At 39.9% G+C, this 24846-nt stretch overlaps 1 protein-coding gene across 1 annotated transcript in view; it reads right to left on the bottom strand.

The window, feature by feature from the left end:
- The window catches only part of LRRC7 (leucine rich repeat containing 7), a 109090-nt gene that overhangs the window by 14920 nt on the left and 69324 nt on the right, over positions 1-24846 (bottom strand). Inside the window, exons 15-20 of the mRNA XM_009320659.1 lie at positions 20712-20912; positions 11741-11852; positions 11337-11517; positions 8659-10336; positions 6724-6873; positions 1987-2106 (exon numbers count right to left, since the gene is read on the bottom strand). Coding sequence (XP_009318934.1) covers positions 1987-2106; positions 6724-6873; positions 8659-10336; positions 11337-11517; positions 11741-11852; positions 20712-20912 — 2442 coding nt within the window. The remainder of the gene's footprint in view (positions 1-1986; positions 2107-6723; positions 6874-8658; positions 10337-11336; positions 11518-11740; positions 11853-20711; positions 20913-24846) is intronic.

Here is a 24846-nt window from a genome sequence, read left to right as displayed (position 1 = left end):
CGCTCTTCCCCATGGAAGAACAAGTCCCAACTCTTTTTCCAGTGATTTCCCAAGTATGGCTCTACCACATAGTGACTCTGCTCTGCAGAGGCCTATTCACACTAGTACTATTATGTTAGTGGAAAAACAAAACATACACTACAGTTTATATTTACATCATTTAATTGTTTGTTATGTCGAAGTTTAATTCTATAGAAGATTTTCTGAGTCTGACTTCAAATAATTGCTGTATTTTAATCCCCAAATGCTGGGAAACCAAGACACTTGAGGTCACTTTCAATGGAGAGGAGACTAGTATTGTCATAACAGCACATTGCAAACCACCTCCTGAGGACGGTGGGTAAAAAATTTTCAGAATTCATTTTCTCACTCCTGTTAATAGACTTTGAAGCCATCATATCACTACTTCTTGTGTATTCACGCTGTGGCTCTTGCTGGAGGTGGATAAGCTGCCTTTCTTGGAAACGGGAATTATTTATTCTGCAGAAAAAAAATCTCTACTATGCAGACTGCTTCCCCAATTTTGCTTCTATTCTTTACTTTATTTAACGTCCACCACAAAAGTTAATTATTTTCAGCTCAGTGTCCAATATTTGCAGTATAATTAAAGTAGCTGACAACAGATGTAACAATGGATTGCTCCACTGAGTTAAGCAGATTTCAGTACAGTTATGCAATGTTTGTACTTACCACATCTGAGCAGCGAGATACTGAACTATTCAGAATGAAACAGAATCTGCACTTTCTTATTACAGTAACAGTGATGATGCACAAATGCAAGACATAGGCTGTGTTAGATTGTACGAATGGATAAACGCAGGTTTTATCCCAATATGCCAGTGAAGATAAGCAGTGACTCCTCTTAAATTTCTTATCCTAATTTCTTGCATATCAGAGGATAAAGAAAGCCTTCGAATAACTTGGCTGTCAGAGCCAACTCCATCAAACAATGCCAGGGTGCCTTCCTCCTCACCCTCCTGTGCCTGGGAAGGAGTCTCTGGGCTGCTCTAGGTGCAATGGCTTTCGTCTCCCATCTTCAAGCAATGCTCTTGTACATGTGTATCTCTTGTCGCTACTTTTGTATGAGGGCAAGGGCTGCTGCTTCTGAAACTGTCTTGGATAAAGAGATGTGAAGCCAGTAGGGAGATATTTGCCTCATCAGTGCTGACAGTTAATTATGCTACAGAAGTTATCAGTGTGCACATTATGACTTTCACACCAGTTTTATTCACTCGTAAGTCTTTACTTCAGGAATGAGCAGGACCGATCTCCATATAGATAACAATCAATGTAATTATCACTGCTTACATATGCAGCTCCACCTTCTAAAACTGATCACAAACAGTTTAGTTTGTCGAGATCCTTTATTCTCCAGCTTTATGATCGGAGTACCAAAAAATGGCAGTTTCTCAGTCAATGAACAGAGCCAAGTCAGGGCTGGGAGAGAGCAGCCAGTGTTTTCATAGAAACAGGCCAGATCCAAGCACTGGAATTTAATATCTACCGCCACAAGGTACTAGAAATTAGACTCCTTTCTAGTGAGTTTATCAGCAAATGATGAGTGCCTAGGATGTCTCTGTCAAAATGTCTGTGACTGTCCAGACACTGGGCTGGCCTCCATCTCAACACATTTATTTTTGTCGTGAACTGAAGAATGTAATTGAAATGAAAAATTTGAATGAAGACTTCTCAGGACAAGAGGGAGCCGACGGCTGTCTCATACATGCAGGAATACACCTGTCAAGCCCACTGTGCCCATTTCACACACTACAGATGTAACTACTAGCATCTGCATAAATAAATACAAAAACAGGTAGCAGGCATGAAAACACCATCCTTAATTCCTAATGATTATTGCTTTAAACTTTGAAACAAAACATGTGTTTCCCAAGCCTGTCCTCATTAACCTGTTCTCCTCCTTCCAGTGATTCGCTGGGAAAAGAAGACAACCATAGCTATGTCAGCAGCTTTGCTCGTGCAGCTTACCTTCTTTGTGACGGTGTCCGGCGGCACGTCCCGCCGCCCCAGCGGGTAGGGGTTCCACTGGCTGCTCACAGACACCTCCTCCTGCCCGTTGTCCAGAATGCTGCTCTGCTGCGATGGGGTCTGTTGCAGAAACGGTAGGGGCAGCCTTTAGTCACTGGACACACCGTGACAGAAAATTCTCTCTTCATATTTATTTCAGTATCAACCCAGTTAAACTGCAACACACTACTGCTAAAATGGAAATCCTCTTAAATTTTTACAGTACTTTGTTAACATGTAATCATATTGCTCTGGGGCTCCGCAAGTAGGAGATCTTGAAAGATGTATAAGAGAAAGAATGAGAATAATGAATGATGAGAGAAAACAAAAAATTAATTTAACGTAACTCATTATTTTCAGAGAAACAAATTTTGGCAAAGTTCCATATTTAAACGTGCAGTCTGCCATTAATCATTTGAGTTAGAACTTTCTTAATGGGCATTCAAGCATCAAAAACTTTTTTATTAAGTATTTGCCACCAAGGTAAATTATATGCTTATATTTTCTTCAGAAAATATTCCTTAATGGCAATATTGAACTTGTGACTACTCTTACCTCGCGCTATGCTCTGTGTATCACTGTGTGTGGTGTGCTTCCCACAGACTTCTCTCTAGGCTATGGCCAGTTTAGTTCTAAGTTAACAGGATATCATATGTACAATATTAACCAGTAATTAAATGCTTTCTGAATATGAATGGACATAACATGCATTTAAAGTTTCCTAAATGAGCTTGATATTTTTGTTATTATTTTCCACTTTTCTCTCCTTTTATACATGTTTCTTCTTTGTCACTTTTTCCCCTGGTTATTTTACTCCTGTTTTCAGTACTTTTGAGGATGTGTACTTCTTCTGTCCCATCCTGATTTTCTGTTATCTCTCTGTATTTCTTTACTATAGCTGGAAATTTTGCTAACATGGGTATGGCTTTTTGTGTCAGGCTTTCCAAAATGCTGACATTGTACTACCACTGACAGCACTTAGCATTATGTAGTGCTTATTCAGTTAACTGCTTATTCAGTTCTGATTAATGGTAATCTGCAAAGAAAAAAAAAAGTCTATTCTTCCCCTCTGTCATTCAAGCAATTTCTTCTTCAGCTTAGATTAAAAAAAATCATGAAACACTTCTTTAGATGACTGAAGAACAAATGAAACTGTTCCTTTGAAATATTAAAGCTGGTAACTAGTCAATTAAGAACTTTTTTTATGCAAGCTTAAAAATCCTTTAAAAGTAAATAGAAATAAATTGTGATTTAAAGCACATTCCTCTGAGGTTAAGTAAAAAATTTCAACCCTAATTATTTAAAATCAAAGAAAACTTTCATTATAATTCTCTCATCATTCAAGAAGTCTTCTGGAAAAATCAGGAAAGATGTGATTTTCCTTGTGTTAAAAAACACTAGAAAAACATGTCTCCTGTTGAAACTACAAGACCTACCTGTAGAGCTTTCTTTACACACATTAAATATGGAAAAATGAGACCAACCTCAGCACTTTTTCCATAGGTTATCCCTCACAGATCAACAGACACTGGTGCCAGTGCCTGATGCAGCAGTGCTGCTGCTCTCTCAGATAGCACAACACTCTCAAACGCTGGCAAATTTGGGCCCAGAGCTGTACGCTGGCATACGGACATGCATGAAACCTGACGATACAGCTCTAAGTCCCTCGCACGCAGCTAAACCTTTGTGTCTGGACAGGCGTCCAGGACTGTGAGCAGCCTGCCTGAACACGCTGCCGGGGGTTAGTCCCTGCCCAAGGCTTCCCAGCCCAGGACACATTGAGGCCTGTTTGTCCACAGACCAGAATTTGGGTCCCAGTTTGGGCCCAGGTAGGGCTCTTTGTACCTACGTAAACTCATGAATCAGCCACTCTGCCCTGTTTGCTGCATATCCCCACGTAACCCTCATCCAAACAGGGGGTACATCATCTGAGACCAGGGCAGCAAATAACTTCTAAAATGAAAAAGTACAACTGCAAAAAATTCTGCTCTGAGTAGTAGTAAAAAACAATGAAAAAGAAAGGCCATCATCTTTGTGACGTGAGTCATCCCTTCCAGAGTCACCCACAGACTGAGGTGCCCAAGGCTGTGCTGGAAATCTGCTCACCTCCCTGTGAGATGAATTTATAAAACATGCTACGTGCCCTCACCATGCAGAGACAGAGGGGATTAGTGAGGCAGCTTCCTAAGGGAACTTCTGTTTTTCCTCCTAAGTGATACATGTGAATAAGCTGATTATTCCTAAAGGCAGGTGGTACTGTACACTTCTGAGAATGAACTGCACCAAGCCATAAACTTTTAAAAGAACTGTGAGATGGATGCCAAAAATTGAAAGCATTCTTCTGAAGTGTTTCTTTTGTCGCTGCAGACAATGCTGTGCTGTTTTTATAAGCAACTGACTAATCTGCAGAGGTGACTTCGCACTCAAAATGGAAAAAGAAAAAATATAGAGGGTGCTTCCTGCTTGCTCAGTAAGTAGGAAAATTCTGTGATAACAGGTTTTTCTTTTCATTTTCTGCAGTAAAATGAATTCGTCTACTTGCAATATTACTCATTTACAGAGCTCGGACAGACTGCAAACAAACCACGTACCTATTAAATCTATGTAAAAAATGAAAAGCAGCAGTTCAAACATTTTATACATGGAGTAGAATCAATGTAATAAACTTTCTCAAAATAAGTAATTGCTATACTTGATTTCCTGATCTTCCACTGGACAATCAGACCTCACTCATTACTCTCTTGAATCTAGGCCACAAGAAAGAGGAAGAAGAAGAGGTAAATTAAGCTTCTGTGGCCTGGATTCCTTAAGAAATGCAAATTCTTTAGAACATGCAAAGGAATAAAATTAAACAATTCTAAACATTTGTGTTATTTGTTCAATAATAATTTTTCACTGCTTTCTAAACAGTACAGTAAGAGAATACACCCCCTTTCATGCAGTTCAGCATCACATTTTATATGCATATGTAGCAACGAAATGCTGGTGAAATATAAAGCAGAATAATTCCCATAAGACCACACCCCAAAACATGTCACCCTAAACAGTTTAATGAATTTCCTCAAACATCCATATATTAGTATCCATATTCATCTACAGCCTAAAATTCTTAAAGTGATATATAATACCTTATTCCTAAATGCATGTAGAAAAATAGTACCATTATTTAGAGTTGATGTCAAATGGACTTCTTTCATGGACTTGTGACAAGAATTAATATATACCCAAGTAGACAAACAAATTCTTTGAAAGAAAGAAACAGTATGACTGACACTGGAAAGTTGTCTGTGTCCAAACACACACAAACGTCTACAGTTAAGATTTGACCTAGATGTCATCAACTGCACAACAGAGAAGCACACACTAACATTAGGACTTGTTTAAATCCAGGGACAGCTGAATGGGAGGTGTAAATGAAGTTAACAGTGTATGGAAAGTAAGTTACAGCAGGAGAAACCTGACAATGATCTGTGTGTTTGTGTGCGCGCGCGTGTCTGTGTGCTGTTAACCTATCACAGCTTTGCTTGGAAATCCAGTGTATGATGCCTATGCCTGTATTAGTAAGCTAAGCAGAGCTAAGGCCTGTCCTCTGGCCAACCAGCACAATCTGGTCATGTTGCTGCCATTAAATTATCTTATTCTTCTGAATAGGCTTGGATCTAAACTCTTAAATAGGGCATTGGAACCCTTCTTTGGGAATTTCTGGCCAGTGCTGACCCCAGAGCCCCAGCCAGGGATTGCCTGGGAGGGTGCCAGCTGGCCTGGACCAAACCACGCCTGAGGCCAGTCCAGCAATTAACAGCACAGATGATCACATTTCAGTGCCTGGATCTGTGCTCTGCTACCCTTTAATTACTCACAGAGGTGTTGCTAATTTGTACCAACAGCTACTGACGCTAATGCAGTACAACACTTAACGATGCTTGTCACTTCTAGCACTGCAGTAGCCCCCTGCCATTACACCCGATCCCAACAGTGCGACCGCTTGCAAGTGTCTGGCAACTGGCTGCTGTTGTGATTCCAGTGTGGCCATACAGGACGCAGAGTAAGGTCTCAGCATCTCCTCTCTGATACTGTGAAAATACTTCAGCAATGTCCCTCTCTGGCTTGTCATATGTGCTTTTCCCATCAAACATTTGTTTGTATATAATTTGGTATGTATGTACTGATCAACAAAATATCATTAATAGCTGTAAAATAAACAGTAAAAAAAATGAGAAAATTATTTTCTTTCTATAGGCATTACTCAACAAAAGTTTAAAATTAGTTTAGGTGTGGTAGGCATGTACTCAAAACTCATCAACTATTAAAGCATACCCAATTAATGTTCAAATATTGAAGTCCCTGTCTCTTGAAGCCTATTTAAATGCATATTAAACATTTCTACATTAATTTTTCTAAGATCAAACAGTCACAAAACAAAACACGTTCTCCATTTCTGTGCACAGATTAAGTCATTGAGAAAATGATCGCATCAGTCTGTAACACGAGAGCAGAAAGCAGTAATGACAGCCATGTGAGCTACTTAATCCAAAAAGCAAGATTACTGAGTAGGAAAACTGTATTACTATCATCTTTGCTTTTTGGATTGTGTATAGTATAAGCATGAATAATAGGCAAAAGCTAAACCAGGAAAAAGCAAGGAGTATTATTAATTTATTTTGTAATGCTGGTATATGCTGGCTATCCCATACTTACTTTCGGTAGAGGTAGCTCTTGAAGCATTTGGTTTTCAAATTTAGATTTAGTCTGCAAGTTTAAAGTCATGCTTCTGCCGGCATGCATTGCTGAAAAACCTCCAGAGTGCAGCATGCCAAGGCTAACTGTGTTGTGTTTGTAAGCAGCGGTCTGAGTAGAGGAAACAACCACGTGACAGGATATGAACACACATGCTCATTGAATTAAGTATCACACATATATGGTTAATTTCACAAAGTTTTAGTTTAAGCAAACAAACAGTACCAAGAAATAAATAGCTTCTTGATGCATGCACTGGGTCACACGGAAGCAAATACATTGCTAGTTATACATAAAATGGATACCATAAAAGACTTCAACGCTGACAGCAGATGAAATATGTCATTATCTGTAGTTTGAAAATTGCAGTCTGTAACATGGTACAACTCTTTATTTTGCAAATATGGCCGAATTTTGGTACACCTGCGCAACCATGGATGGGCCAGAAAACATGTATCTAGCATAAAAGAGCATCAAAGGCAGAGGAAGAAACCCTATACAAGAAGGCTCTGCACCATCTTAGAGCTTTGCGACTGCTCCCTGGCTAGCAGCTGCCCACAAGGGACAAGCTTCGGTTGGGCCCAGCACAGCGGGTACACAGGCCCTGCACAGACCGGCATCTCGCCAACTGCGGGCAGATGGGCAGCGTCTTCTCCTGGAGCAGCCGCTGCATCACAGTGCCCAGGCGTTCTCATCGGCAAAAGCTCCACCAGACAGCCCAGCTTCTTAGAGCTTTGCTTATCGTATGTTGCAAACGACTAGAACCTAGCTTGCTGGCACCTGCAGGGATTACTATGAACTCAGTTTAACTAGATAAAATCACCAGTGTCAGCTTTCCATGACATAAAGTATTTCTTAAGCAAATACACACTGTAAACTAAGTGTAAAGGTATTTCTGAAACAAGCATCATCTGGGAAGTGTTTATTTCCACCAGAAACATCTCTACTTGGGGTGCACTATTTTGCCTAGGTATTATGTATTTTCCAATCAGTTTTACACAACACGAGGAAAATAGCTGAAGTAAGTAAAAAGCTTCAGCCTTCAAGCCAGTTTTTAAAGCTTATCCATTTGATCCTTAATGATATTTTAATATGCATCACATCCGAGCAACTGGAAGGTAATGAATATATTAACACCAAACTCATGAGTATCTAGCATAAAATAGGTATATGGACACATTTTGAAACTAACTTATGCATTTGATGACGGTAATTTTTCACAACCACTTGAGATTATGAAGTAAATCCGATGCATGAAGTAGGTCATTAAATAGTCAAGATCATTATCGAAATCATGCACTATAGTACTTGTACTGTTTTGTATAGAAGGTAAATAAGCATAACTTCCTACTGCTAGAAGGAGTAATAATCATATTCCTTGTTAAAAACAGTGGCAGTGTATATCCAGTGATATTTTCCAGAGTTAAGAGATACCTTTAAATCCCCTCCACTAACAGTGATATGAAAGCTAAAATACATTATTTTACTTTTTATCTGTGATGTTTTTCTTTATTGCCTTTTACTGCAAAGATGTGTCCAGCATCTTTTAAAGCTCTGAAATCATTACTGAAGTGGTAGACTTCAGCAGCACGTTCACATCTGTTGATAAGGAGAGATTTTTATGGTTTTTATTATTTCAGACAGTGCTGCAGCAGTTACTACACTAGTAACATGCATCGTGGTGCGTTACTCGTGCAGAGACTCCTTGTCACTCATTTACCCCTCACTCCAGCTGCTTTTGAGCACCCCCAGACCCCTTTGTGGGCCGGTTCCTCTGACACCAATGCAAGAATTTCATTACTGGGAATTCTGGTGGTTACCACTGTACGTGCAAATAGTTTGAAATACCAAAACACACAACTAAAGGCATTAATTGCAGAGAAATGCCAAACATACCCTGTCTAACCTTCTAGCTTCTATATGTCTAAGTAGCTGTTGTCTCCAGTCAGCGGGCATTTTAGCACAGCTCTCATTTCCCTTCACAGGGGTAGGCCTTGTCTTTATATCACTGTTATCGGAAGGCTTGTCGCCATAGTTACCCAAGTTATAGTCTGACGGTATCTTTTCCAGCAGAGCTGCCATTGTAGGCCTCGCTGAAACCGGCCTGGTTTGGGATGTGCCGTAACTCTCTGTACTGTAGCTTCTTGCAGACAACGGCCTCCTTTGTGTAAGGTTTTTAACTGGAAAGCTTCCAGTCTGGGCTTTCACTTCTTGGTAGGAAGGATGCTCGTCTTCGTACCTGCCATTCCTCTTGAGGAACTGAGACTCAGAGACCGAGATACTGCTTTGGCGCTCCACAGCTCCTCGGTACGGAGGCCTGCCATACCTATCGCTCGGGGGCAGCTCATGGGGCTCACTGACTCTCCTGAACATGGACATCTCGGTGGAGCTGGCCAACGAATCCGCCCTCCTCAAGAACCCCGGCCGAGACCCCTGGCTCGCAAAGGGGGCACTGACCGCCTCCTCGTTCACCGAAGGCTGGGAGAAGGAGAACATGTGCTCCATGGGGGGGTAGCCGCGGTAGGCCCTCGGGCTGACCAGATCCTGGGGCAGGTTTTTACTCTGCTGGGGAATGTACTCGGGGTTGAGCTGGAAAGGTGGCGGTAGCCTCTTCTCCGCTGTGACTTCCACTGTTCCCTGCGGGTTGAAGCTTTGGTCGAACTGGTAGACTTTCTTCGTGACGGATGACTTCTGCTGCGGCTGCACCTTGACGCTGCCGTAGGTCAGCAGCTCGTCATCCAGCATGGGGACCGACTGGCTGCGGGACATGCTCAGCATGCCGTGCTCCGGGCCCAGGAGCTTGTCCACCCTCTCGTGGGTTCCTACAGTATCATTACCAGATGCATAGTTTTCTAAGGGTATATTATACACTTTGTATGTACCAATGTCTATCTCATCGATACTTTGTGACTTCTTAAATTTGTTAGTTTTTAAATCCCTCATCATTGGAGAAAGACGTTCTGTACTCTTGCTGATTGAAATAACACTTTTGGAAGGATCTGGGCGACAGTGGATATGGGAAAAGACGTTTGTGAGACTTCTGTTAGCATTTGAATCGTGATATTCCCATGCTATTCCTGGGGTGAAAGTGCTAGTCATTTCAGGAGACTCTTTGACATGATTTTTCCGCTCAGGCAAAGGGCTGGTGGTGGGGGTGCTTTCCAGTTTGGAAGGAAAAGCTGTCCTGTCTTCAAAAGGACTAGGGGTTCTGGTCCAATTTTGCCAAGGATTGGGAGGAGGCACTTCAGATTCATGTGTGTTTCTGAGCGTCGGCTGCTCCAGCTCCAGGGGAATGCCAACTATCCTGTCTTGTCTAATCAACGGCCTGCGTCCGTGCGCAGATGTGCTTCTGGATTTCGTGCTCAGGAGGGGGTTAGCACTAGGATTCTCCACCGTGCCCTCCTCCGCAACGAACCCTGTGTTATCATAGTGTGAGCTGTCGTTCCAGCTGTCAGCGAAGGTGTCGCTCAATGGGCGCCTGTCAGTGCGCTGTGGCAGGTTCCCCGCCGCAGCAGATTCCCGCTGGCTCAGCAATGGCTTTGTTTCAAGGGGCTGTGGAAATGACTGTGCCAGCCTGCAAAAACAAAACAAAATGAAACAAGATAAAATGCCCTCTATTAGAGCACATAAGCAGTCATCAGAAAGATGCAATTATAAAGCAATTTAGTATTCTCCCATCTACACTCTGGCTTTGGGATCGTACTATGAGATGTGCACCTTGTGCCACTGGTTTGGCATGAATGGCTGCAGCAGTTGTTTGCACTGGAGTACGGATTCTGTAAGTACGTACACAGAGAAACTAAGAAGTCAGTCAAAAGTTCTGGGTGGGTAAATGCCATGTTCATATAAATCCAGCTGAACGTATTTTCCTGCTTTAAAATAATCTTCTATGAGTGCAGGGGAAGATTTTTTACACTTACATTATTCTTTGTTTTAAACAAAAATACCAGATTCAGTTTGTGCGTGTTCTTCACCACCAAGATTTTATGCATCTCCAGTGAGCAGGCTCCAGCCTCTCTTTAATGAGGATGAGCCTGTGGATGGAACTACATTTAGGATGGAACTACATTAGGTGATTTACGGCAGGAATAGACAGGGCAAAGTGTTCCCGGTATGGTACGAGGGTGTTTTCAGGTTGCTGATGGCCAGTGCAAATTACAACTTTCAAAGAACTGTGTTGTTCTTGGAGGTCCAGAGCAGAGTGAGGCTCAGGACAGCAATAATATGAGAGACATACACTCTACTATCTATGCTGAAGCACAGCCAGCTACAGCTCAGGACCACACAGAGCAGAATAATTGCAGCTCAATTACTAGGCGCTTTTAATGCATGGTTATAGCACATAGTTGAAAAACCAGCTGTAGAATTACTGCCATTTATAAGAGTATGAACGGGTGGCCAACTCTGCACAGCCCGGTCTTTGAATAGCTACGTACACCTCCGTAAAACTGGGGTAAAAACATTGTATTTTTTTAATTGAATGCCTTAACAGATAGCATACGATCACTTTGAATGCATATGACAACATAAGATGAAAGGCAACCAGAAGCTGTGTTAAGAAAGAAAGGAAACACCTGTTCCCCCACAAAGAGTTATTCACTGCTTCTTTAGCCGTTGTCTGCAAGGACCCCATTTTAACATGCGCGTTGGAGGACCCTGAGGAAGCCTGGGAAGGGGAATAGTCTGAGTAAGTGCCTGAGGAAACGCTGTTATTCAGACAATGGATCTTATCTGCTTCAGACTCATCTGTCGATTCTGAAACGAAACACAGCAAACGTTTTCAGGACGTGGTATTTGAAAACTAAACTCCAGAAAAATACATTTTAAAATTGATACTATGGATATATATACACATGTGCACAAATATGCAAGCCATATGTTTTAAAATCAGAGTGAAGTGTAGAACATCTTAAGTAATGTGTCTATCTGTGTACATTACATATGCTTTCATCTAAAAGGTTTTAAGTTGAGTTAGTACCTTTTTTCTCTTTACCCAGAAGAACGAGTTTGGGTGGGTACAACGGAGTCTCTGGCATGGAAGGACGAAGTTCCCCTATCCTCATCTCACTGGCAGGATGTCCAAAGGCATCCTGAGGAATATAATAATGTAGAGTAAACATAGGAAACAGAATCCACTTCAAACTGCAATGAACAAATATTTCACAGCCTTCTTCTCATGAATGTGACAACACACCAAAACCCCACCATATGGGTAGTGTCTAATCATGCTGATTTCTCAGCTGAAAATTCTAATTAGTCCTACTTAAATACTTGTAAAAATTACGGTGATGTGTTCATTCTGAAAATGTGGACAAAACAGATGGAACTTGCAAGATACATCAAAGCCATGTAAACATTTTTGATGAAGTAAAGGTCACAAAAATGCAAGCTGCCAGCAGAAATAAATAAAAATTTAGAATGAACAATTACTTCTTATTTCAGGAGTAAGTATTCCTCATTAATTTATTCGTGGCAGAAGTCCTTCCATAGATGCAACTGTCCCTATAGCTATACTTAATTAAAATGACTTTGTCTCTGAAGAGTTTTTTGCTAAATTAAAATGATTCGGATTTCATAAACTTCTCATTGAGAGTTCAGCAAATCTTGACCTTCAAAGGCTGCCCTGCACAACTATTTTGCTGTTCTAGCCAGCAACAGGAAATATACTGAAAATAACATGGGTTAAAAAGTGGAAAGAAAGTGAGATGTGGTCTTAGAAAGAGATATTTTAAATTAGGACATTTCAATTAGGCTCATAGGATAGCTAGAAGGGAATGAAGACACAAACAGGGAATCCATGGCATTTCTTAACCCTGGAAGAAAGGTCAGAAATGAGAAAGACACTGACCTGAAGATAGGTGTCTTGGGGAGACAGGATAGGGGATGACAGTTACTGGAGGAATGATACTGGTAACCCTGCCCTCAGGAGGCGACTTAAGGAAAGGGAACGGGAAGAACGAGCAATATGGGAAACCCACTTTGTGGGTGTTGGTGCATGGGCTCAGGGAAATGAAATGGAAAGGGAACTGAGAAGATGGGCATGGCAACACTGGAAAGTCATGCCAGTGCCAGTCAAGATCCTTGTGGGGAGGGGTACAAGAAACATGCATCATCTCGGAAGTGAGAGGATGAGCTGTGATTTCATAAAGAGGATGGAAGCTGGAGAAGGAGAGTATCTAGTGCAAAAGAGGAGGTTTTGGAGAGATATTAGGAGAAAATCAATAATTAGTAGTATAAATGAGGAAGGAAATAGGAGAAACATATTTAGGAGGGAACTTACACTAATGGAGACATTATGAAGATCTCTGTACCCTGACATTTTGTTGTTAAAGGTACTCCAGTGATTTTGCAGAGTGAAGTCAATAAAGGAAAGAGATGTAATATTTAGAGAAACAACTTAAAATGGAGTACCAAAACCAAAACCACATTATTAAAATGTAAAATGCTACAATATTTTTAAAATTTACTTGCTTTTACTTATAAGGAGAAAACTTTCAGAGGTTTACTCTCCATTAACTACTTTTTGTAGTAACAGTGGAAACAGAGATTTCTAGAAGCATTTGCCATGTGATTTATCCTTGAAGAATGTGATTGTATTTACACAACAGATATTTTAATCCTTCTGTATTTGGTGTTCTACTGGAGGTAGCACCATACCAAACCAGCAAAGAACAGGTACCTTCACAGCCCATTTAATTAACGCACTCAGTGCGTACATATAGCTATGTACTGATTCTTACATGGTGTAATACATTCAAGACTTTAAACTACTTTCACATGCAGAGATCCCTTGTTGTGTATGATATTTCTTACACAACAGTAGTGATGTACATACAACTCAAAGCTAACAACAGTGCAACAGCATTTTTCCAGTGCAGCACAATCATCTTCTAGTGCAGTGTAACAAACTTATGCAAAACCATTCTTTGAGAAATAAAAAAGTGCATAGCATTTGCAGAGTGTGAAATTCTCCACCTTTGAAGCATGGTGCATGTTAAGTCTCTTGCTGTACCTCTGAGCTTTTTGTATGCTCTTCTTTCTCCTTCCTGTCTGGGATTTCCAGAGTCGATTTATGAGTGTTGTCTGTATCAGACAGGTGACTCTTTTGGAATTCTTTATTTTCTCTATCTTGAACCTAGAATCCCAATATTGTGCCATGAAAATTCCAAAAGTTATAAGCTTAAAATAAAACTACTTGCTGTAAGATAGGAAGAACCAGCAGTTCCATTTTTGACATAATGATGAACACAGTTTTTTATTTCAGGTGCATGATTTTATGAAGTTTTCTATTTTATATCCTTTTTTTTTTTTCTTTTTAGCCCCTACTCCAGCTATTCTAACGAAATCAGTACACTTTTGAAAGAACTAGTCCGGCATTTGTGAATATGCCATGAAAGTGAAATATGTTGCAAAAAACCAAAATCATATTCCATTTAATTCTACTCTGTTTAAGAGGACCTTTTTTCTCACAAGCCCAAGAACAAAAAGGTCACTAATAGGGGGAAAAAAAAGTATTAATAGAACCAATTGCAAGAACAAAGGGAAGAGATAAATGCAATTGTGTTGTGTCAGAATTCATTCCTCAGGACCAACCAGAGAAAGATATAGGTAGAGGACAGAAAAATATGGTGAGCTGTTTCCCAAGAGAAAATACGTGGTAAAAACCATTAAAATAACTGGGAAAGAGAAATATCACCAATTATTCATGCTGACAACACAAGAACATTAAATTATAATCTGAAGATATGGAATTTTTAAAATAACCTAACTCTGAGTCTGCTTGCAAAGAATATAAAGCCTCCAAATAGAGCAGACCGGGGCTCTGGCCAGACGCAGCACACACAAGGCAGAGGAGTGCAGGATGATTAATGATGGATCTATTCCAGAGGAACAATTAAATATACATCAAGGATTGGCAGCACTTCTAAACTGGAGAAGGCTAGGTCAATCTGAAGAATGACAAGCTGGATATAAAGAAAAGGAGAAGCAAAGAAATAAACGGATTAAGGCAAATGTTACTCGGTCCAGATTTTACTAAAACTTTAACGAAAGAATAAAGGAGATCACAGAAAGTGTAGGAACAAATGCGACCAGAGAGCTGTCAGAATATCCCTAGATACAAGCAAGGCTAACTGAGGCATAGGCATCTTTCCTGAGAATCACAGTTAGTGGTGCAGTTTTGTAACAAAGCCTCGCTGAGCCACCTACCCACGTTACAGTCTCTGCACAGAAAATGGCAGTACTTCTACCTCTCAGCCCTGGACGTCAATAGTTGTAAAGTCCCACTAAAAAGTCTTCTCCTGACAAAAATCATGAAACAAATTCTATCTGAAGCTCAGCATGTGAAAGGCAGTCACAGTTCTGGATATTTTGCTGTCTAAGCTAGCAATTATCAGACTGATCTAAATAAAATTCAGTCACCAAACCAGGAATGCACCGAGACTCACCCCAAAACAGGGGATTATCCCAGAAGAAAGCAGAGTGGAGGATCTTCCACCTGCTCCTAAATCTCTCCCACTCTTGTGGCTGCAGTGGCAGCTTCCAGAAAGGCCGGTTCCAGTAGCCATTAGATCTGAAGATTGTCCCAAACAGGATGTTAATACAATATGTAACTGAACTGGTGGAAGGAAAACTTCTGAATGTGGATATAGAATCTGAAAGTGGGAGAACGAAGGAACCCCAACTCACTTCCTACCTGCAGAGGTGATACAGCAGCCAGCACAGTGTTACAGCACTGATGCAATGAGCTCTCACCTTTTCAGCTCCAGCAGGCAATCTCAGACATATGATAGAGCTTTTAAAGGAGACATAAGAACATGAGGAACGGGCTGGGACAGAGGTAGTTTTTGGGACTCCACATGGAAAGACATAGTAGATCCTGGAAAAAAGTTGTCATCTGCAGGTAAGGCATAATGATTGTTTCTGCCATGTGTCTCTTTGTCTTGCAGCCTGGTGGACCGGCAAGCAGTTGGAGGAATGCACACATTAATCTTGCCTATTCAGGTGATCAGAAATACAGCCAAGGGTATGCATCCAAGAACTGACCAGAACTACCTATCACCAAAGAAATCAAAGTTAGAGATCCCCAGCCTACAAAGACGTATTTTATAATGAAAATTTCCATTTGCAGTAGTTTAATCTCATATGGCTAAGCCATATGGTTTATAGCTGACATGGTCAGGATTCTGCAAAGATAAACTGCTGATGCTTATCTGACCAGTTGTCAGTCATGTACTGCAGAGCATGGGAGACCTTTTAACATCATCCTCAGTTATAAACGAGGGAGAGGCTCTTGTCCAGCTCTGTATATGGTCTTCAATGTGAGGACAGAAGTCTCAGTACTGCCCTGAGTTACAACAGCCCGATATGTGAATTGCACTCTGTGCTTTCCCATCTCTGGAGGAAACAAGCTTCTGTTGCTCTTTATCTAGATGAAGTACACCCAACTGCATACATCTCACAGAGGTTGCTGCCAATAGAGAGAGTCTCAGGCCTTTTGCAAAAAAGCCACTTCATGGTCCATCAAACATAAACGAGGCCTACGTGCCCTGTGTATACGAGTTTGTACAGAGTGCCATGTCCAGACATATAATACTGCACCTCCTGAGTCCTCAGGCAGGTGGGGACGGACAGAGCAGTAGCCTCAGGGGGTCAAGTGATGTCTTGGACTGATTTTATGGAAGGTACGCTTTATCTTGGACGCAGCCCTGAATAATGCCCCTCCAATCCAGACACTTAGATAAGGTCAGGCAGAAGTCAAAGTAACTCAAAATGAACTTTAAGACATTTGACATCCTACCTGAAGAAAGGTCTCTTGTGAGTCAGACCTCCAGATGAGTAAACCATTACCTCCTTTCTCCTTTGATAAGAAGGCACCAAGGTCATAACCTCAATAATGATCTTTTGTGCCATGGAGAAACCAAAAACTCTATAATGAAGATATTTCTGACTCCTGGTAGAATATAGGTAATTCTGTTGCAAAGAGTTTATCAAGGTATGGGCTTCATGCAGATACAAACCAAAAATCTTTAGCATAAATTCCTCTCCCAATCAGGAGAGACTGTCATTCTGCATCTCATTAGTGGAAAACAGCTCCCACAACAGACATATCAACTGAATCAATTGAAGCCAGGCACCCTGGGGGAAATAAAAGTGTGTAAGTCTTCCTGGAAAGGCAAGATGATCTTTTTAAGACAGTCTCTGAAACTTTCACTAAAAACAAAACAAAAAGAACTCTCTTCTCCACCCCCACCCACCAAAAAAAAACCCCAAACCAAAGCCACACAGTAACAAAGTCAGAAGTTAAAAGGATTGAGGTCTTATTTTGACTGAGATGAGATGAAGGTCTCAGAAGATCCAATACAGCTGATGTGGTATTTTTCTAGCTGTTAGCACTAGCATCTGCATCGCATCACTCAAAGAATAACAATCTCTCCTTTTTACACAGTATTAATAAACCTGCTAGGAATGAACACAAAGGATGGAATGCTGTAGGTTGGACTAGAAAAGACTTTTTTTTAATCCAAAGCTGAGAGTTATATAGAAGTATTTCCAGTTTATTTGTCAATTCATACATATCAAGAATATCAAGTATAAAGGTCTTAATTGCTGATTTGTGGTATTTCTCATTGTTTCTCATGGAAAAGCTACACAATACACTAAGTTATCCCAGATTTCTTTTTGTTCAAAATGCACATCTTTCAAAATGACTTAGGACAATGAAGAGGTTTATTTTAATTGATGATTACTTAAGAAATTGTTTGCTGATTGTAACTGAAGGTGGAGGATGATATAGGGGATTTGAAATGTAGCTTCTTACTCATTTCAGATGCTCCCTTTAATTATTTAGAAACAGTTTTGTGAAGAGACATGTGTAAATTAATTGCAAGAAAACCCAAAAGAGATCAGAAAAGAAACCAGCTTATCTGGCCTCTGAGGATGAAATAGTGAGCATTGCACCTGAAATTAAATTACCTTCTTATTAGAAACTGTCTTTAGTCTAAATCTATATCAGAACACACCTGCATTTTCAAACTGTATTTTAACTTGAGGCTTGAGATCATGTCTCCTAATTATCTGAAAAGCAAATGGAGCCTAATTATGTTTTATTTAATGTGTTACAACTGAAATCATGCTAATATTGTTCACAAAATCATTCACACTTTTTCTACAGTTTCCCATACCTCTTCTTTATCTTCATGCAGGAAGCCAAAGAGAGTAAAATGTATACATCATCCTGCTTTACGGCCATAAAATCTTCCCAGTGTCATTATTTGTATGAATGACAAGAACACTTTTTTTTCTTTTCTTGAGTTGACGAGATAGTTGTGTTGCTAGTCTTGACTAAGTACTAGGGAAATTAAAATCTGAAAAAGTTCCACCATCTTCACTATTATAATAATAGAAGATGAAAAATACATCTTCACTGATATGATGGAAATAGTCATGCACCCACATCAGTTACTCGTGGTAGAAAATTAACTAGGAAATTGCAATCACATTATTTAATTGCACTTCAGGAATTACCGCAGGGTCTTCAGCAATTCAACTATTTTTATAGATTGGTTTTTGTGATACCCATGCAATTAACAGTTCATGTACATTCACAGAAAAACTAGAGATGATTATTTTTCTGTTGCAAAAGTGAACGCATTTTTATCAAAGAATGAAACGTAAGAATGAAATTTGTCTTCATCTTTTTCTATGGTAGAACACAGTATGTGGTCACACTGGCATTTCAGAGTAACTGCAGTATTTTATGGTGTTGCTGCCATTTACTCTTTCCTTACACCTCCATAATGGAGGCTTCACTGGGCTCTGCATACTCACAGGACTCTCTGCTGTGGCTCAGTTAACTGGGATGTTAACATTTTAGTTTAACAACATTTAGTTTAACAGCAATTAAACCAGTACAGCCGCCTATTTCTGAAGCCTGCGTCACCAGACACAGCCACAAGACCAAACACCTAATGTCTTTGTCAGACAACATTGATTCAAATTCCAGATAGATAATATGCATGTTCACAGTAGGGATAATTAAAACCTGCAGAAAGTTATTAAGAATATTCAAGTTCAAAAGCTAAATGATACAAAACAAATTGTATGTATTCAGCAACAACAGCAGAACATGTCAATACTCATGCCACAAAACATAAGTTCATTCAAAGGCCAGATTTACACAGTAAGAAATAATTTAATGAGTAAAAAGGAATAATGGTGGAATTTCAGATTTAGATAAAAACATGAATGATTTAACTTAAATATTTTAGTTTGAAGTACTAATTGAACCTGTGCCTAGATTTGAAGAAAGTCTTCCGAAGCCATTTTAAGAGAAAACTTGGTTGTTTTTTTAAGAAATGAATATATTTAACTGTAAATAAAACACACAGTACTGACAGAGCAGCTACAGTGACTGCTGAATATGTAAGAACAGCCAATCTGTGTTAATGATACGGAAAACTGAGGAAGAAAAATTAATGCATACACAACTAGCCAGAGACAGGGTTATTTCAAGGACAATGAATTTATCATAATATTTAAATAACAAAGGAGTGAAAAGATAATGTGATAATTTTTTTTCCTCATTTATTTCTTTTGAACATTAAGACTTCACAAAGACTTTCAAGAATGCTGGTATTCTTGTAGACCTGTCCAAGCTTATAAACTATCAGTACATACTGCCAGGGTAAGAGATTTCCCTTATTTATAAATTGTGCCTGCACAAAGTAAGTCGTTAGTGTGAATGTTAATGAGTAGATGCCCTCTGAGATCAAGCTTCAGCTATCTGTAACAGCTTTGCACAAGACTGCAGTATGTAGGAATTTACCTTTCAGTGACTGTATTGATGTTAGAATAGAAGACTTTGTTACTATGCATACTGACCCACTTCTGGCAAACATATTAAGGGCTAGATGCTGCAACTCATTGTAAGTCGCTATTCAGGGGGTGCCTGATCTAAAGTTCCCTGCACTCGAAGAAGCGCTCCTGCTGACTTCATTAACTTTTGACAAGGTAAATTGGCTATCTACTACACGTAATGTGAACAGAAGAAGCAGAACCTAATGGCATAGTAGGGTGTCCTGGTTTCAGCTGGGATAGAGTTAATTTTCTTCCTAGTAACTGGCATAATGCTGTGTTTTGGATTTAGCATGAGAGTAAGTGATAACACACTGATGTTTTAGTTGTTGCTAAGCAGTGTTTATACTAAGTCAAGGACCTTTCAGCTTCCCATACTCTGCAAGCAAGGAGGTGCACAATAAGCTGGGAGGGAGCACAGCCAGGACAGCTGACCCAAACTGGCCAATGGGATATTCCATACCTGTTCCTCTCTCTCTCTCTCTCTCTCTCTCTCTCTCCCTCTCCCCCCCTCGTTGTTTTCCTTTTCATTACAATTTATTATTATTATTGTTATTTTATTTTATTTCAATTATTAAACTGTTCTTATCTTAACACGCAAATTTTGTTACTTTTGCTCTTCCAATTCTCTCCCCCATCCCACCGGGCGGGGAGGGAGGGTGAGCAAGTGGCTGTGTGGTGCTTGGTTGCCATCTGGGGTTAAACCACAACATAGGGTCAGACAGAACAAACTGATTTGTCATTAACATATTTGACGCAGAAATACACTTACTTAAGTCTGAAATGTAAATCATGATCAGGTCCATTCCCCTGCTAATATGCAAGTCTCTCATATCATTAAAATTTAGGAGAGTGCTTGTATAGATCAATACCAAAATTCAGATCTAGTTAGATTTAAAACCAAAAATTCAGTCTGATAAACTCAGTAGTATTGGGAAAAACAGCAACTCAATATGAAACTAAATTAACTTGACGGAATGAAGCTAGAAACTATTAGGTATGAAGTTCACAGCAGATGCAGAATATCATTTGATGGAGTTATGTTAAAACCCCATCTCAAACTCTTGAGAGGAACAACGATCCTTTTACATTACCTCCACTGAAATCTCCTTTGGTGCCATGGGCCACTTGTGCTCATACTTTTCTTTCACAGTTTGTTCACTGTTCGCAGTTGGTGTTGAGTTCTCAGGCCGTACTCCATGGCTTGTTTTGCCCACCAGATTTTGAACTGATTTTACCATATTCTTTAAATCCTCCGGGTATGGAGTGGGATAACGTTTTAGATTTATTTCAACCTGAACATTCATAAAAAGAATTAAAGCACAAATACAAAATGAAAACAGCATGCAAACTAAAACCATGGTTACAGTACTATGGCTAAGTGCAAATTCCTCAAATTTTTAATTAATCTATTTGAGGTAATGTGTTACATAGAGCTATCTTCATGAATTTTTGCACTGAAATTTGCTCTCAGTTACACTATATCAACCTATAATGGAATTTCAGTGACATAAAATAATGGATGGGAATGGTTCCCTATAAGCCTACCTTTTACCCTGTGAGAGTATTGTATTTTAATTCTACACTTCACTTGAGAGTACTGACGTATTAAATCACACTTTTTCAAAACAATACTGGTGTAAATGCAGAATTAATTTAGCTATGTTCAGTGTACTGAATTAATCTGAATTATCTACGGCAGCTGAGAACAGAATCTGATCTACTGGGAGCTATTTGCTCTTTGAGATGTATAATGTACGTACATGTGCTCAAGTGCATCTTACTCTTTTCTTATACAGAAAGTACAGGAAAATAGACTCAAACCACTACAGAAAAGTCACCCTAAGTCACACTGAATAGTACTTTAACTGACAGACCTACAGATTTTCTAGAAAACTCCTCCACATTTTAAGTTTATAATTTTTATCACTCGGAAGTAGAGAAACATTGTATGTCCCAAGTCCAAAGCAATCCTAATTTGAAGACAATTCTAGAAAATCTCAGGGTTGAGTGAAAGGGGAAGAGTGGCTGAGAAGGCTCATGGACAATATCGCCCCTTGTCATCTGGCAAGACATTACACTATCAGCAAATTGCTCTGAGGAGACGGTGCAGCAAATGACCACGTCAGGAATGATCCAAGCATGAAAGGCGACATACATGATGTTGACTTCTCCTTATACCTCCCCTACTGTGTTACAGACATATTTTGTCTGCTGAACATCACACCACATCAGGAGAAGAGATGCTGAGGAAACTGAAGCGTGCATCCAAACAAAGCACGACCTCAGCAAGGCTGCTTGGGCTGCGTAGAGAGTGTGGGCAGCTTGTAGGTCTGTCCCTTGAGCCTAGCCTGCGGCAGATGCTTCCCTCTCCTTCACAGAGCATCTCCTGCCCTCCCCACTCTGTCCTTCATGCTGCAAACCTGCCCTATCTCCACCGTCTTTGTGCAACCTGTGAAAGATGGTTATGGCTTAAGCACCAAGCTTGGAATTCACAAGGTGAACCAGAGAGCACACCCTGCGAAGCAGCAAGCCCACTCGAGTGCACATAACAGCCACCAAATGCAGTCAGCTGAAATGTAGAAGGTGCTGGCTGAGCCTGCCACTCTCTTTGGGCCCAAATTTGGGGTGGAAATGCAATAAAATCCTTCAGTGGAGTAAAATTACAGCTCCCAGTGCAAGCTGTGCATGTCAGGATAACTGTTCCCAATTATGAGGCTGTGAAATTCGAAATTACTCCACATGTACCATGTGATAAGTATTTGGAATCATTTACCACAAAGAAGCTTTTACCTCATTGTGTACGTGAGGTAAGCAAAGGGAGCTTACTTTTAATAGCTCACTATTATAGCTGTTGGATTTTAAATTCCTAATGAGTAGGAAAAATGTAATTTTGGATTCAAATGAATATGGTCTGTTGATAGGAATAGTTTAGAAGCAAAAGCATGATCGATTTGGAAAATAAAACTGTATGAAATACTAGTGTACAATTCTGAACCACAATAGAATAAACATTACGGATAATAGATTCTGACATGACTTTAACATAAAATGTTAAAATGTGTGACTATGATGTCATATGTTAATAAAGAATTTCAACAGAAAAAATAAATTAAGTCTGTAAAGCATTACTAAAGCTCTGGTTGATTTACGGTTGAAAGAAATCGTATTTAGATGTGGCCTAATTAGGCAATTCCTTTTTCACAAAATTCAGACCATGATTTAAGTGTAAGGTCTGCAGACAAACATAGCTAAAAGTCAAGTTATAGAGCAATTCCTCACTAAGTACTACTCAAGGAAAAATTAACCGAAAGACTTTCATGAGATAGACAAGTCATAGGCAGGGATTTCAGCAAGAGTTTCATATCACTGTGAGTATTAATATTAAACAGTAAAAATACTGGCAGCTGTGGTAGGTGATATCCACTAGAATGCAGATATTTTCATCACTGATTTAGACTTATCATTACTGAGGAAATCTGTACTCCCTGTCGATACAATTCTTGTATGTTTAATGCTACATGAAAAGTAGCATGACCCTGAAAAGAGAATTTTTGAAGTTCAAAATTTTTGATGGAAGAAGTCATTGAACAATTTCAACTACCAAATCTATTTTAATATATAGTTGGCTGAGAGTTCAGTTTTAACTATGAAAGATAAAAAGTGAAAACTATGTATGCTTTTATAAAACGCTACCAATGTTTGTGGTTAATGCCTATTGATAATTTAAGTTAACCTTCAAATTCATCCCATAAAGGTCTGGTGAAACTGCTAAAAACATACATGTTAAATCCTCCCTAAGGCCTGTTGCAACACATGGATGGAGTGACACACACTAAGTTCTTAAAAGATTCCAGCAACTAGCTTTTAGTTCATGTGCATGCATCTAAACACAGGCTGGTGAACAGTTCAGTCAAATAGCTCTTTACAACACTTTTACAGTCATTCATATACACAGATGAATTGGCATTACTGGGAAAGAGCACAGACATACCAGAAGGATGCAAACCAGCATTTCTACCTTATTAATAGTAATTGAATTTCAGCTCATTTTTTTCATGGCTTGGGCGAAAAGGCTGTTTTCCATGATAGGGAAAAAAACCCCCACACACCTTCAGTGGGAAATCTTTTCCTTTCACAGCCTGGCAAGATTTCCCAGGTTTGAACAGTATTATTTCTCTACCTTCAGCTTTTACAAACTACAGGTACTCATGGGTATCTGGTGTACACACAGTGAGATACGAGAGATGCTCTCTTGAAGGTACACAGACAGGAGGAAATATTTTATCAGCTCCTAGCTCCCTGCTTAGCTTTTCATTTAATAATTCTTCTCTATATAAGCAATAACTATAGCATCAGCTGCAAAATTTAGTGTTTTGGTCTGATGAGAAGACGTTAGGATCATTATGGAGGAGAGGAACATTGGACTGTATATGGGAATAGAGGAATCTCATACAGAAACAGACTCATATACTACAACATTGGTTTATACCCACTCTCTATGGGTGAGAGGGAGAACAGGTAAGTAAGAACTCCAGGAAATATATTTTAGTGTTGGAATCTTCCACAACTAAGGAGCAGCAATACAAAGGATAAAGACTGTCTTGACCTTTGGATGGCCAAGCCAAACATTACGGAGAGGTGCAGCCCTGTGGGATATGGATGACCCACATGATACAAACCACTCCTTCTGCTGGCAGCACGATCGGCTGCAGGCTGCCCTTCTCATGTCCTGCCGCGACTGGGCTGAGACTGCAGCTGATGGATGCAAGCCTCTGGGAATGCAAACTCTGCTCTGCAGACCACGACTTTGGCAGCAGCTGCCAGGGATGAGCAAACAGCCCAGGTAAGAAGCACTGCAACCAGAGCATCCATTGCATCCTGAACAGCTCTGGTGCGGCACGCCTGGGCCTGGGATCACACCACACAGAGACATCTGCTCACAGCATGGGCACAGGCCAGCTATTTTTGTTAAGTGCTGTTTCTAGGAAACCTGAAAATGTGGTACTGTGTCTCAGCTGTGTTTGCCTCCCCGTTTTCCATACAGCAGATGGCAGCATTTGAACTGAAGTACAGGAATAGCATTCAGTGGATGCAGGATTTTTTTTTTTTACAAGAACAGTTTACTCAAAGGAAACATTTGTTTCAGTCAGTCATAGCGTTCTGAAATATATTAAAAACAAAATGGCTATCTAAGTGATATAATTCATATATTACATTTCAATATTT

The sequence above is a fragment of the Pygoscelis adeliae genome, unplaced genomic scaffold (genome assembly GCF_000699105.1).
Source record: "Pygoscelis adeliae isolate BGI_AS28 unplaced genomic scaffold, ASM69910v1 Scaffold402, whole genome shotgun sequence".
In the NCBI taxonomy this organism is placed as follows: Eukaryota; Metazoa; Chordata; class Aves; order Sphenisciformes; family Spheniscidae; genus Pygoscelis; species Pygoscelis adeliae.
This window is presented reverse-complemented; position numbering and strand designations above follow the sequence as displayed.